The sequence below is a fragment of the Perognathus longimembris genome, chromosome 1, assembly GCF_023159225.1.
Source record: "Perognathus longimembris pacificus isolate PPM17 chromosome 1, ASM2315922v1, whole genome shotgun sequence".
Taxonomy (NCBI): Eukaryota; Metazoa; Chordata; class Mammalia; order Rodentia; family Heteromyidae; genus Perognathus; species Perognathus longimembris.
The window spans coordinates 74,987,905-75,002,020 of record NC_063161.1 but is presented as its reverse complement, the minus strand read 5'-3'; the positions used below and the strand labels follow the sequence as shown (position 1 = coordinate 75,002,020).

General features: G+C 53.6%; 1 protein-coding gene across 3 annotated transcripts in view; it reads left to right on the top strand.

The window, feature by feature from the left end:
- The window catches only part of Caln1 (calneuron 1), a 165,670-nt gene that overhangs the window by 75,136 nt on the left and 76,418 nt on the right, over window positions 1-14,116 (top strand). For all 3 annotated transcript variants that reach the window (XR_007208331.1, XM_048329369.1, XM_048329356.1), the window contains exon 4: window positions 13,190-13,302. Coding sequence is in view for 2 of the 3 variants with exons in the window: in XM_048329369.1 (XP_048185326.1) it covers window positions 13,190-13,302 (113 nt within the window). In the remaining variant the exon portion in view is untranslated. The remainder of the gene's footprint in view (window positions 1-13,189; window positions 13,303-14,116) is intronic.

Below are 14,116 nucleotides of genomic sequence, written 5' to 3'. Positions count from 1 at the left end.
GTGACTGGTAGACACCTCTCTCATTTGCACAGGTGTGCAGGGGCTGGGGTTGTCATGGTAACAGCCCCTTCCAGAGGGACCCGGGCCACCTGCACAGGTTCCCTGTGGAAACATTCTGGAAGCCGCCTGCTGCTCTGCCAGGCTGGACAGGGAAGGAAGACTTGGGCACAGGAACCCTGCGTTCTCCAAGATTCTTGGAGAAACAAAGGCCAGGCACTGAGCAGGTGGCAGAGAGCATTTTGCTGCAGCATCTGCAAAACTGTGGCTTTGTCTTCCTGCCTGTGGGTCCTCGAGCCAAGACCGCATAGTGGGGGTCAGCTGAACGGTGGGCGTCAGCTGAACGGTGGGCACCTTTTTGTCCCTGTCATCTGTCCCCTTGGACCCAGGCTTATTTGTGTGCACTGCTGGCACACGCACACATGTGTGCACATGACACATACATGCCTGCAGGAGGGCACAAGTGCACATACACACACACACATCCCTAGGGGTTTTATCTGGGGGGAGGCAGGGAACAGGGGCTGGGCAGTGACACAGGACAGGGGTGTGGGCGCTGTGTGCTCCACTTGTCCCTAGCATCTGGTGAGCGTCTCTCACCAGATGCAGACACGGCAGCAGTGCTGTGGGCCTGAGCTTTGCAGGGCTTCCAGCAGCCTGGGAAGGACAGTGTCGGTGCCTTTGTTCTGGCCATGGGGGGGAGAAGGGGGCAGCACATGGAGTGGACCATGTGGCCCCGCACTGACACCTAGGCTTTGTTCAGGTGCCAGCACTGCTGTGGCTCTGCCTTTTGAGGTGAGACCTCGGGCCACTTTGTGCTTCCTAGTGCGGCCGAAGGTCTCCCAGCTGATGTGTCAGCCTGGAGGGGGCCTTGGTGCCCAGGTGAGGGATGAACCAGTCTCTCCCCTTCCTTCCTCTCCCTTCCCCTCCCTTCTGTGGCTAGCCATGGTGGCTTCCCACCTCCCACCACCAAGGCCTCTGAGTGGCCCCTCCTAGGCCGAGGTTTTACATCATGTGGGGAGTGGCTCTCCTCCGGCTGTGCTGTGTGAGCTGTGCTGATTTGGGGGCTCCTCCAGCCTCCCTTGCTCTCAGGACCCCCCCAGAGGCCCCCAGAGCACACGTAGCATGGGCTGTAGGAAGCCGGCTCCCCCAAGCCTTTCCTTCCTCAAGCACGCAGACTTGAGCTGCCCCTGGAGGCCGAGGTCTCCTGAAGGCTCAGTCCCACCCCAGGGCTACAGAATTCGTAGAGCAGGCTTAGCTCCCACGTCCTCTCCTGCAGGAAACTGTGCTTCCTTCCACAGGCCTGATGTCAGGGGGCCTGCTCAGTCAGGGCCACCCCACCTCCAGAGATCAGCCCCGCAGGTCCCCAGAGCTAGCATTCCCCTGGCAGCCCGGCAGCATCCCCGTCCCTGGGGGCAGCTCCTAGGCCATGCACCCTGCTCCTTCTCAGGTGGGGAAGCTTGCCTGGGAGACCCCACCCTCCCCTGCACTGCCTTGGGAGCCATTTTGAAAGCCCCCTGCCCCCCATGCAGTGCAGAGGAGAGACCCTAGATTTCATTTCTTTAGAAACCTTAAGGTGTGGGATTTTTTGTTGTTGTTGTTGTTTTCATTGCTATTCTCAAGGAAGGAGGTGGATTTGAACTCAGGGCCTCATCCCTGTTGGTGGCACTCCACAGCTCTCTTCTCAGAGAAGGGCTCATGCTTTTGCCTAGGCCTCCAGCCTCCAGTAGTGATCCTTCCACTGCTGCCTCCCACCAAGCTGCACTACCGCCCCGGGCTTAACCGAACATGTGAAAACCACATGCAGTGTGGTTGGTATTTTTGGAGTATGTGGCTCTATAAATGTTTACCCATGGGGCTCATGTATATAGGGAGACGCATTCAACCTATGAGACCTTGAATTAGCTTTAAAAAAAAAAAAACTAATGGAAGGGGTGGCAGCAATCGAGACGCATTGTACTCAGAAATTGACATGCTGAATGGAAACTACTTAAAGTCACACAGCTACTTAAAGATATTACAAAATAAAAAGCAAAATAGAAAAAGTAACAAAGCAAAAAGAGAAGAAAGAAGCCTTCCCATGTTTTGCCTTTGTGTCTAGATTCATGAGAAATCCTGGGCTCTAATATGTTGCTTTTTCTTCAGTCTTTGGGTTGGGTATCAGAGAGGCATTAGCTCTAACCAGAGAAGTCTTTCTTCCTCTTCCCATGTTCTAGGAGGAACGGTGTAGAATCGGCATCATCTTCAATGATGTTCGGGTGATGCCATCTGTGTTGCAAGATTTATTTCTTGGAGTGTTGTTAATTATGACGGACGCATCTTTATAGGGCTGTTCAGGATGTCCTTTGTCTGCGATGGGTTTTGTGTTACCATGGGACTCAGTCCATTTCTCTTGTCATTCCTGCTAGCAGTGTAAATACTATATCCGGCCACACTGAAAACCCCCACAGTCAGTGGTACAGCTTTTATTTCCGACCATCCAATATACTGTAAATAAGGGGAAAGAAATGGAGGAAGAACAGCTCACTTGACCCAAACGCATTCACCATCCCTGATGGTTCTAATTTTTTCTAGTATCCTCTCTCTCTCTCTCGCTCTCTGAACATTCTTAATAATTTATTTTCTGGTTATTCAGAAATGTTTCATTGTACAAAGGGGTTTGAATTCAGTCTGTGTTGTGAGGCCCCTGAGGCCCTATGGGTCCCCCCCTCCTTCCATCCTCCCCCCACCCCCACCTCTCCTGGTCTTCCCCTCCTCTCCGCTCACCTGGCCCTGCTTTCACATGTGAACACTGAGCACCTGGCTACCACCTAGTCTTTTCTAGATGAGAACTCACCATGTGGCTCAGGCTGGCTTTGAGCTCCAGAACCTTCTGCCTCTGCCTCGGAGTGCTGAGATGACAGCATGTGCCCCCACGCCTGGCTTTAAAAAGGCTTTCCGAGCACTGAGGCTCTGTGTTCTGCGTCGGCAAAATGTCTTTCTTTGACGTTGCTCTGTATGTCAGGCTTGGGGCTGGGGGCACCTTGGCACCAGGACGCCGTGGCTCTGCTCCCATCCATCCTCCATACCTCAGGGTGAGAGGTCTGCTGACGTTCTTGGTTCTGTGCTGGCCAAAGAATCTTTTTCTCCATCTGGACATCTTTCTTTGTCTCTCTTCTCCTGCTGTCTGGCTGCGCATGTATTTCTATATGTTTATCCTGACTGGGGCTCCTGAGCTACTGCGTATTTACTTTCATTGCCCCTGGGAAGTGGGGGCCCTGGCAGTGTCCTCTGCCGGCTCTGGGCACGCCACGGCTGTCTGTCCAGCTTCCCCATGCCCTGCCTGTGTGATGCACAGGCTCCTGTGTGAGCAGATTGCAGGCAAACCCAGGAGTCCGCAAATAGGGCCGGTGGGGCTGTCACAGACACCCCACCCTCCCACCTCTCCTCGATACTTCCCAGTTTCTTGGGGCTCTGCATTAGTCAGCTTCACAGACTGCAACAAAGCACCCGAGACGAGTAGCACATAGACGGAAAGAGGCTCGCATAGCTCACAGCTCTGGAAGGCCTTTTCCTTCCAGGAAGCTTAGGCCACAGTGAGAGCCACAAAGATGACGGGGTGTGGTTCGGCTTGTCAGCCTTCTTCAGGGAGTGTGGATGCAATGTCCACCTTGCTTCTATTCCCTGCATGGTGCAGGTGTGTCCCGCCCCAGGCAGGGCTGCTAAGGGGTGGCTCACGTTCACAAGAACCTGGGCTAGGAGTGCCAGGCCTAGAACCAGAGACACAGAGATAGAGTTGAGACCACAGGTCAGACCCAGCCCCTCACAGGGGCTCTGTCATGCCCATTCATCAGGAAGTCTATGTGTTCAAAGAGATTGTTTGAAAGAAATAAATTTGGGACTTGTGTGTTTCCTGAAATGTCTTTGAACTGCTTAATCCTTTTCTAAAGTTTGAGTTTAAAAATATAGGTGAAATTGGATATTCACAAGCCAAGAAGCATTAGCATCCAGCTTTCTGTCCAAATCAAAGGCCTGAGTCTTCAGTGGAAGGGAAACTTGTCAGCACACCCCCTCTCCCTGCTGACAGCCAGCCCCCAAAGCCAGACATTTGGGGAGTTGTTTATTTTCAACTCATGATTTCAACACAGAATGTCAGAATGTCTCCCAGAGTCCACAGAGAGCGAAGGCACGTGTGTGTATGTGTGTGTGTGTGTGTGTGTGTGCGCGTGCACGCGCACCGGCCCTGGGCTTTGAACCCAGGGCCTTAGCACTGTCTCCTAGTTTCTTCGCACCAGGCTGGGGCTCTGCCACTCTAGTCACAGATCCACTTCTGGCTTTTTGGTAGTTTATAGGAGAGAAGAGTCTCACAGACTTTCTTGCCCGGGCTGTCTTTGGAGGTGTGGTAATCAGATCTCAGCCTCCTGAGTGGCTGGGATTCCAGGTGTGAGCCACTGGCCATCGGCCCAAGTCACACTTCCATGGCGGATTTTGTGAAGTTACTTTCTCAGAGGTCCCTTCAGAAGTTACAGTTTTTTTGAAGTCTGTCAACCTGGGTCCTCTGTCCAACGTGTGCACATGGGCTTGTGAAAATACCCAGCGTGTGCACACGGCCTTGCGAAAACCACCCCAGCGTGTGCACACTACCTTGCAAAGACACCCAGGGCATCCCCAAATGATCCCAGCTTGCTGCAGCCCCACACCTCATGGAATCCGCTCTGTCCCCAGATCTTCTGGTGGCTGGGGTCAGACACAGACAGTGAGCGGCTGTGGAGTTCTCATGGGTGGGGCGGGGGTGGCCCTGGTGAGCCAAGTGCCACAGAGTTCTGGTGTGGATGGAATGATCCGGATCGTGTCTGCACGGTGTCCGTTGTCGCCTGTCGCAAGGCTGGCAGCCGTGTCACGGTTCTCCTGAGCGATGTGACGGGCTATGGTCCATGGTCTTCCCAGAGCTCGTTTACCCTGCTAGATTCTTGCCTCAGAAATTGCTTCTGTGGATGTTGAAGGCTTGCGGAGAGGAATCACTTCTTGTTTAATTCCTTACACGTCCCAGGCCACAGACTTGCAGGTGTCTGAACTCAGAGGATGGGGGAGATGTGGCTGGCGGAGGACTAGGCCTGTCCCCCTCACAGGGCCAACACTGCCCCGGTGCTGTGGTAGCTGGAGGAAGGTGCTCAGCTGAATGTAGAGTGAAAATGAGATGTTAATTTCCAAATTTATTGGTGCAGGAGAAAATGGAGGGGAAAGATAGAGGTTGCCACAAGCCACATGCATTTCATATTGCCCGAACTGGACCTTTTCCTTGCGTCATAGTTGTGTTTTCCTTTGTGAGTTTGTTTTCTAGTCTCGGCATCCATCTTTCAGTCAGGTCCTCGGTAGTTGAGGAACATTATCCCAGTGCCAAATTCTTGGCCTAGTCTTTCCTCATTGAGGGCTGAAGGTTTAATTTAGTCTTTAACATTTCTTGTGGTACTGGGGCTTGGACTCAGGGCTTTGTGCTCGCTAGGCAGGCAGGCACATAGGTGAATTTTACAGTAGGGAATTGTTTAGTGCCTGGCTGTCCTGGACTGTTGTGCTTCCCGTTGTAGCATGGGGTGGCAGGCGTGAACTGCTGTGTCTACCACGGTGATTGAGATGGAGGCTTGTGGACATTTAAGCTGGAGCTGGCGTTGAACTGTGTAATTCTCATCTCTGTCTCCCAAGTTGCTAGGATTACAGACTGAGCCTCCATGCCTGGTCTACTCCTTCACACTTTTTTTTATGATGCAGAGTGCATCATGAAGTCTATGCATTTTTACTTTCTCTGAACATTTCTATTGATTTCTAGGCTTAGAAGAGTCTTCTGGCAACCTATATATTCTTCTAACCGTAGATCTCTACTACCGGCACCACTTGGCACTGAGGCTTGCTCTAGCCCACCCTGCCTTTTCTTTTTATTATCTGTATTTGGACATCCTTGGAGCTTCCTAATACAGTTTAATGTTAGATCTACCATCACTGTGCTTAAGTATTTTTCTAAAGATTTGATCTCCTTTTGCTCAAGGCTAGTCCTCTACCACTTGAGCCACAGTGCCACTTCTGGCTTCTTTGAACCACAATCCTCAGATCTCAGCCCCCTGGGTAGCTATGATTACAGGTTTGAGCCTGGCCCCTAATTATTTTTAAAGAGTTTTTTTTTCTCCCCTTGCTTATTCTTCCAAATCTTAAGAAACCTCCAAAAAGATTCCACAGGGTGTTTATTAGAACCATACCAAACAAATTAATTGGGGAAGAACTGAGATCTCTCCAAATAGGACTGTTTTCTGCGTCCTTGGATGGTGCCTCTGACAAGGGTTGAAGTTGTGTAGATCTTTTCACATGGGGTCCTAAATATAATTGCCAGTTTTATTCTTTGTTTTGTCCCTTTATGTGTGATGAAATCAGAGTGTTGTTTTTTTTTTTCAATACAGATCACTTTTCCTCCTCTGATTAATCACTATTTGTCAATCAGTCACTTTGTGGTTACAATCTGAGATGATGGAGTGGCAGGGCTGGGCAGGGCACGCCTTTACACCCGGCACAAGCTTGGCCCGCTCCCCTCTTCCCTGGCCTGTCCCACTGTGTGCTCCCCAGAGGGGGTTTGGGGGAGGCAGAGTGAGGAGGAACAGGAATGGCAGGAGCTCCCCGCCTCTCCCCTCTTCTGTTGGTCTGGGGAGAGCAGTCCCCATCTTATATAAGAGTCCAGCGATGCACCAGTCAGTGTTGGTTTGCTTCATTGTGTGAATTGGCTGTTGTAATATTAAGTTGGGCTCCAGCCCTGGAATGGTCTTGGTCTCTGGAAGCTGCTCCTGTTGTTCATTTGAAATCTGATTTGTCTTCTGTGCCGGTGAGGTGCGCCAGCTGTTTTCTTGTGTGTTTTGGGATTTGTCACACTGGCCCCTTGCCCTCCTCCTCCGGGAATCATGAAGGTAACAGGCTGCTCAACAGCAGGAACAATTCACATGATATTTTTTCTCCCCTTAATTTGAGAGCTTTTCTGGTCGTTTTGGAAAATTACATTTGTCTTAAATTGATAAATTACCTCTTTTTTTTTTGGAAAAAAGCAAGGCTACTACTTTCACAAAAAATTAAAAATGTTTTAGCTTTCAGTTATATAAAACCTTAATTAATCATAGTTTTTACATTTTGTGATTCATAGCTTTTCATGATTGCGATTTTAATTGGATCTTTCAGGATTAGATTTATCATTCATTTATGTGTTATAGAGTTGTTGGTTTGTTTTTTTTTTTTCCCAAGGAAATCCTCCTCTTTTTTCTTTTTCTTTTTGGCTGGTGCTAGGTCTTGAACTCAGAGCCTGGGCACTGTCCTTGAGCATTCTACCTCTTGAGCTCCACTTCCAGCTTTTTGCTGGTTAATTGGAGATAAAAACCTCTCAGATTAGTCTGCCAGGGCCGCCTCAGATCTCAGCCTTGTGAGTCTCTGGGAACAGACATGAGCCATTGGCGCCCAGCTGTGATGAGAAATGACACCAGAGGAGGTGAATAAGGAGATGTGTATATGAAAAATGTTCCAAGTGTTCAGACAGCAGCACATCTGGGCCCCAGTGGTCTCTTCCTGCCCCCCACCCTTCCTTCCTGCCCCCCCGCCCTTCCTTCCTCCTCCCTGACCTTCCTTCCTACCTTTCTGCCTTGCCTTCCTACCCTGTCTTCCTGCCCCCGCCTTTCCTTCCTACTCCTTGCCCTTCCTTCCTGCCTTCCTGCCCTTCCTTCCTGACCCCTGCCCTTCTTCTTTCCTGCCTGCAGACTCTGCATCATGCCCCCCCTCCCATGGTCCTCACAGCACACATACGCATGTGCACTGGAACAGATGTGTGACAAGATGGGCAGAGCGCCTGCTTGTGTTCTGGGTGCTGTGAGCACCCTGGTGCCAGGCTCCCTTTGGAGATGGGGTCCACCCCCATCTACTCTGCTGTGCCCTGCAGCAGTGCCCTCCTCTGTAGTAGACACACACACACTCAAGGCCTTGCATGTCCATCCTCTCGGCTCAGTTTCCCTCAGGGCTCCAGGGCCCAGCACGGTGGCTGCCACACAGTGGATTTGGAGAAACATTTGTGGACAGGAGTGGGAAATTGCTACCTTTGTGGGCCTCTTGTGGGAGCCCTGGTCCTGCCCCCCCCCCACCTCCGCCCCTGAGTCACCCATGTCCCTGCTCTCATCAGCTCTCATGCGTGCCTTGGTGTGGCCTCTAGCTCACCAGCACCAAACTGGTGTCTCCCAAGCCCCTTTGGCTCTGGTGGGAATTTTTGGGATGCACTGTTTCCTACAAACTCAGCGAGGTTTCTTTTCTCTTTTGGATCTGTCCCCAATCTCCTGTTAACCTAGAGACGGTGGCCCAAGCAAGCGTGGGGATCCTAGGCCATCTTCTCCTCCCATGCAGGTTCTTAGAAGGTTCCAGTTGTGAGCCAGGTGTCTGGGAGCAGTTTTTGCTATATGCAGTGAGTGCTCAAGGATGCTGGATAGAGGACAGGGGATGGAGGACGGGGGATAGGGGATAGGGGATGGAGGATGGAGGACAGGGGACGAGGGACAGGGGATGGAGGATGGAGGACGGGGGATGGGGAGCAGGGAACGGGGGATGGAGGGCAGGGAACGGGGAACACGGAACGGGTCCTCCCACAGCTTCCCCATCCTCCACATGCAGTGAGGGAGCCTGGGGTCCCCTCAGGGGCACCGTGTGAAATGGACATGCTCAGCCTATGTAACATGGGATGCCTCAGTCTCCCCTGTGTAGAGAAGTCACAGAAGGGGCTGGATGCCCTACCCAGGCCAGCACAGGGTTGGCAGCTGCCGGGATGTCTGCCACAGGTCAGCTGGACTGTGCCTGCCAGGCAAGGTGCAAACAGAGACCAGGACACAGGAGAGGGGCCTGGGAGGGAGCAGGTGTCAGACCCCCTTGCCTGGAGCTCACACAGCTGGGCCTGGCATCCTGGCATCCAGCTGTTGCAGGTCACCCATCTCTAAGCTCATGTGTTCCCTGCTGTTGCCGGGGCAGGCACGTGGGGTGTATGCAGGCTACGCTCTGGTTTCATCAACTTCCCCAGGGTGTAACCATTTACCCCCCTGCATCTGGACACTGCCGGGAGCTTTCATCTTCTGCTAGTTCCATAGGTACCTTACTGGGAAGGGGACCCAAGACAGGTGAAACACGACCTTGATGCCTGCATCCTGAGCTCACAGCCTTCGGAAGGCTTTGCAGGCTGCTGCCGGGTGAAACCCCTCAGACAGGAACAGGCTTCCAGGGTTCTGGCAGATGGACCCATGGCCACCCTGGGGTGCCTCTTTTGCTTTGACGGGGTGGTGATGATGACAGAGTCGTACAGGACGTGGCAGGCCATGGGTGGCAGAGCTGCAGAGCAGAAGCCCAGCAGGACATGACAGGGCGAGCGCATTTAGACCCCTGCAAGGTCTCCGCACATCCTCATAGAGCTGAGTGTCTCACACCTACATCACACGCAGCTCACCGCCTATGTCCTGCCCTGGTCCTCTCTGTCCAGCCCAGCTCCATGCTCATGCCCTGGCTCGAGCACATGAGGACAAGTCCCTCCCCTCTGGGCTGGCTCCACTCCTCAGCTCCTCCAGATCCCAGATCCAGTGCCAGGAGAGGGTGGCCACTGTCTCCAGGCAGCTTCCTGGACCTCCCCACTACACGGCTTGCTCGGCTGTCTCCCTACTGTGTGGCTTGCTCACCTGTCATCTCCCCACTGTGCAGCCTGCTTGCCTGTCTCCCCACTGTGTAGCCTGCTCCCTGTCTCCCCACTGTGTGCACACTGCTCACCTGTCTCCCGACTGTGTGCACACCGCTCACCTGTCTCCCCAGTGTGTGCACACTGCTCACCTGTCTCCCCACTGTGTGCACACTGCTCACCTGTCTCCCCACTGTGTGCACACTGTTCACCTGTCTCCCGACTGTGTGCACACCGCTCACCTGTCTCCCCACTGTGGGCACACCGCTCACCTGTCTCCTCACTGTGCAGCCTGCCCACCTGTCTCCCCGCTGTGTGCATATTGTGCCCCTGTCTCCCCACTGGGCATCCTGCTCTCCTGTCTCTCTTTCCAGCTTTTAGACTTCACCCTCCTTCATAGTCTCTTTGCGAATCGCTGCAGGACCACCTCTTTGCAGCTCAGCCTCTGCCCAGGGCACGGTCCCAGCCAGGCACAGTCCTCTCCAGTGCTGGCCCTGGTAATGGACTAGAGGCCTCTGGCGGCTCAGCTCACCTTCGGGGTCTCTCAGCTGCCCCTCCAGACGCCCACCCGGCCTGGGTAGGTGTGCCTCTAGGATTTAGCCAGCTGATCAAGAGAGAGTCATGCAGAATCTTTTCTTTCCCCTGAGCCATGCCTCCCTACATTTTGGTTTATTCTGCAGTGATTTTTTAAAAATATTATTTTACTTCTTTGGGAAAATTTCAGCTGGTTGGTCTTAATGAGTGTTGTACGGTCCGGGCCCTCCTGCAGCTTCCTGCCCTAGTTCAAGTTCATTATCTCCACTAGCACAGCAGCAGGGGGTGGTGGGCATGGAGGGCAGGTGGATGGGGGGGGTGGACACGAGGGGAAGGCGGACATGGGGGATGGGCAGGAGGACTCTGTCCCAGGAAGGTGGCCTCGTGCTGCTTGCTAAGTGGACCGTGGTGGTGGTGGTTGCCAGGGGATGGAGACGGGATGCAGCTTGCAGTGGATCCCATTCTCTCTGCAGCTATTTTCTCGTTCAGGATTCAGAAAACAATTTTGCAAAATGAAATTTTTGCAATTAAGAGTCTTTCTACATCCCAAGCTGGGTAATAGTCTGGAAACTTCTGCCTTTGTCCTTAGGGAACTCAGGAATTCATTATGGCCACGTTTATCTGACCCGTTCCTTTTCTGGTGGAAGGGATTTCAGGTGTGTGGCAGGAGCTATGTGAGTTCTCTTGGGAACAAAGCCATCTGTGAGAATGTGAGGATGCTGGCTAAGGCCAGCTGGTGTTGTGGGGCGCATGTGGGCAGCCCCCCAAAGCTCCTGCACTCTGCTGGCTATTCCTCGAGCTGACCTCCCATTACACACCTTCCTCCTGCCCAGATAGGAAAACATGAATAGCTGCCAGGGACTGGGATGTGTGCGGAGGGTGGGTCTGAGGTGTGTGATGGGGGACTGGGGACTGGGTTGTGTGCCACGGGGTGGGTAGGAGGGGGGAGGGGGCGTGGAGCTGGGTTGTGGGGGGGGAGGGCTGGGGGCTGGGGGGGGTGTTGGAGGGCTGTGGGGCTGTGTTAGGGGCCTGGGGTGTGTGTCAGGGGAGCAGGATGTGTGCCAGGAGCTGGGGTGCAGGGGCCCCATACTGTGGGGGTACCCTTGGGACTCTGAGCTGAGCCCCAGCTGTGCCATGCGCTCTCTATGGGACCTGAACTTGTTTTTTGGTGAAGGTGGTGTGGGAGGAGGAAATGGAGATGCTGGAGTGGGGTTCAGCAATGTGCTGCCCTGGAGGCCCCAAGCGCGGTGCCTGGCACCTTGCCAGCCTTACATAAGCACTTCTTATTACTTCTTATTACTCTTTATATTTTTCCCCGGGGAGTAGGGGAGGCAGCACTGGGAATGGAATTGAGAGCCTCACACTATACCACTTGAGCCATGCCTCCCACCCTCTGCCTTCTGGTTTTCTTTTGCTTAAGGTAGGTCGCCCTAACTTTTCCCAGGCTGACCTTGGGCTATGATCATCTTATCTCTGCCTCTGTGTAGCTGGCACCACAAGTGGGCACCACCAGACCCGGTTTCTATGACTGCCTTTTAAATGATTGCATAAGATCTCTGTGGCTGACCTGAGATCCAACACCAGCAAGAGCAATTTAGATTTAATTGGCCCCAGTGCAGGGAGGCAGCAGGCGGCCACAGTGCTCGCTCTATGCAGGAATACTGGGGCCAGGGGAGAACATTCCAGACAGAACTCCAGTGGCGTCTCTGTGCGTTTCTGCAGCCCACACACGCCCTCTGTGCTTCAGTCTTCTTACCTGTGGAAAGGCAGCTGGAAGCTGTGACTACGCCAGTCACCAGCCCTCAGCCTCTGTGGGCTCTGCATCCTGAGAATCAAGCAAGTTCAGATGAAAGGCAGGAAGGCGGGCGGTGTGGCTCAAGTGGTGCAGCGCCTGCCCAGGAAGGGCAAAGCCCTGCTCTTGCTCCTACCTCCTCAGAGCAAAGACAAGCCGGGGAATAAGGCTTTCACCTGTGCTCTTGCTGAGCAACAAAGCATGTGATTTAAATAGCATTCACACTGCATTAGGTATGGCATGGCGTGCCAGCCCAAGAACACTGAGAATAGGTGATTATGTGCCGATACTGTGTCTGTACATTTAACATTTAAAAAATGTTTTTGTGTGTGGTACTCTGGCTCAGACTCAGAAAACTCCCCTCATGCCCCTGATCCCTGCCTTCTGACAAGCTCTCACCTGCAGGCACTGTGCCATGCTCCCTGGCTGGGGCCCACATATGGTTGTGGGGGATGGGTACTGGGGTATTGTATACGAAGGTGGAGGGCAGGCTGGGAGCTGGTAGCTCACACCTAGCTAGCTACTCAGGAGGTTTGAGGGTTGTGGTTTGAAACCAGCCTAGGCAGAAAAGGCCACTCAACTCTTCCCCACTAACCAGCAAGAAGCCAGAAGTAGAGATGTGGTAGAGCACTAGCTGTGGGTAAAAAAGCTAAGCAAGAGTGAAAGGCCCCAAGTTCAAGTCGCAGTACCAGCGCAAAGAGGGTGAGCAAAGGTGCAAAAGCGACTGGGAGCCTGGAGCCCTGTGGGGAGGCGATAGTAGGTGAGGTGAGGTATAGAGATCCCGGGCTGAGACAAGGTTGTGCGTAGGAGGGCAGGACTGAGTGTGTGTGTGTGTGGGGGGGGTGAAGCATGGGGGGCAGGGCTGAGCAGGAGTGAGGTGTGGAGACCCAGGGATGAGCAGGAGTGAGGCCCTATCTGAGAAGCTACATAAACCAAGGCGGGCTGGAGGCCTGGCTCAGGTGGTGAAGCACCTGCCTAGTAAGCAAGCCTGCAGTGCTGAGCACAGTCTCCAGTCTAGCCAAAGAACATGAATGCTGGCCATTTCCAGTGATGTTCCGGCTCCTTCCCTTACCGAGGCCAGGCCTGGGAGGAAAGCGCGGAGCTGCGCTGCACAGAGCAGGGTGGGTTGGGACTAGCTTTCCCCTCACGCTCGCCTCCTCTCCCTCCAGGTGATGGCCAGGTGGACTTCGATGAGTTCATGACGATCCTCGGGCCCAAGCTGGTGTCCTCAGAAGGCCGGGATGGTTTCCTTGGCAACACAATCGACAGCATCTTCTGGCAGGTGAGTGAGCACTTCCTGTATGAGGCCGTTTTGCGGTCATGTGTGTCAGGACGGCTGGGTGAAGGCGGAATCCCTCTCCAGGCTCCCTTGGGACTGGACTCGACCTCATCCCTTGAACTCCACATCCAAGCTCAGGCCCGCCCTGCCTCCTGTGAGCTGAGGACAAGTGCAGGCCTGCGGGAGGCCTGGGGAGTGGCCCACCTCTCCAGTCTCTCCCCTTCTACCTGGAGGTTTGTGTGGGGGCCATGCTATCCCCACTTCTGAGTCCCTGAGCCCAGGGCCTGGGGAACCAAGGAGGTGGGTCTGGCTCAGCCCAGGTCCCAGAGGCCCTGGTGGGGGCACATGGAAGCTGTGTTGGGTTGTGTTTCGGTTTTATCTGCAGCGCCTCTTCTGTCCTGTCCAGCCTCTTGGGAGATTCTTGACAACTGCACTGTAATGATTAGAATAATGGCCCTTCCTCGCATCCCCTCTCTCATGTTATGAGGTGGCTGGTGTGTTTCAGCTGTGGAATGGAGGGACTGGATTATGAGCTCTTATTGCTACTGTCAGGAAGTGGTGGAGTTAAACGCGCTACAGACTGGGCATCTGGGACGCCAGGCCCGGCGCGGTCTCCTTAACCTCATGGTGTGTTTCTGGTCTTCTAGGAAGATGTTTCTCTGCCCTGGCTAAGGGCTGTGGTGGACTGAATCTTTTCTCTAAGGCACATAGGTTGACAGTAAATATTGAGTAAGAACTTGTATTACAAAAAAATAAATCAGGGTGCAAAGACCTGGGGGTATCTGGCATGGAGTACCCAGGCTCCATGTACATAGGG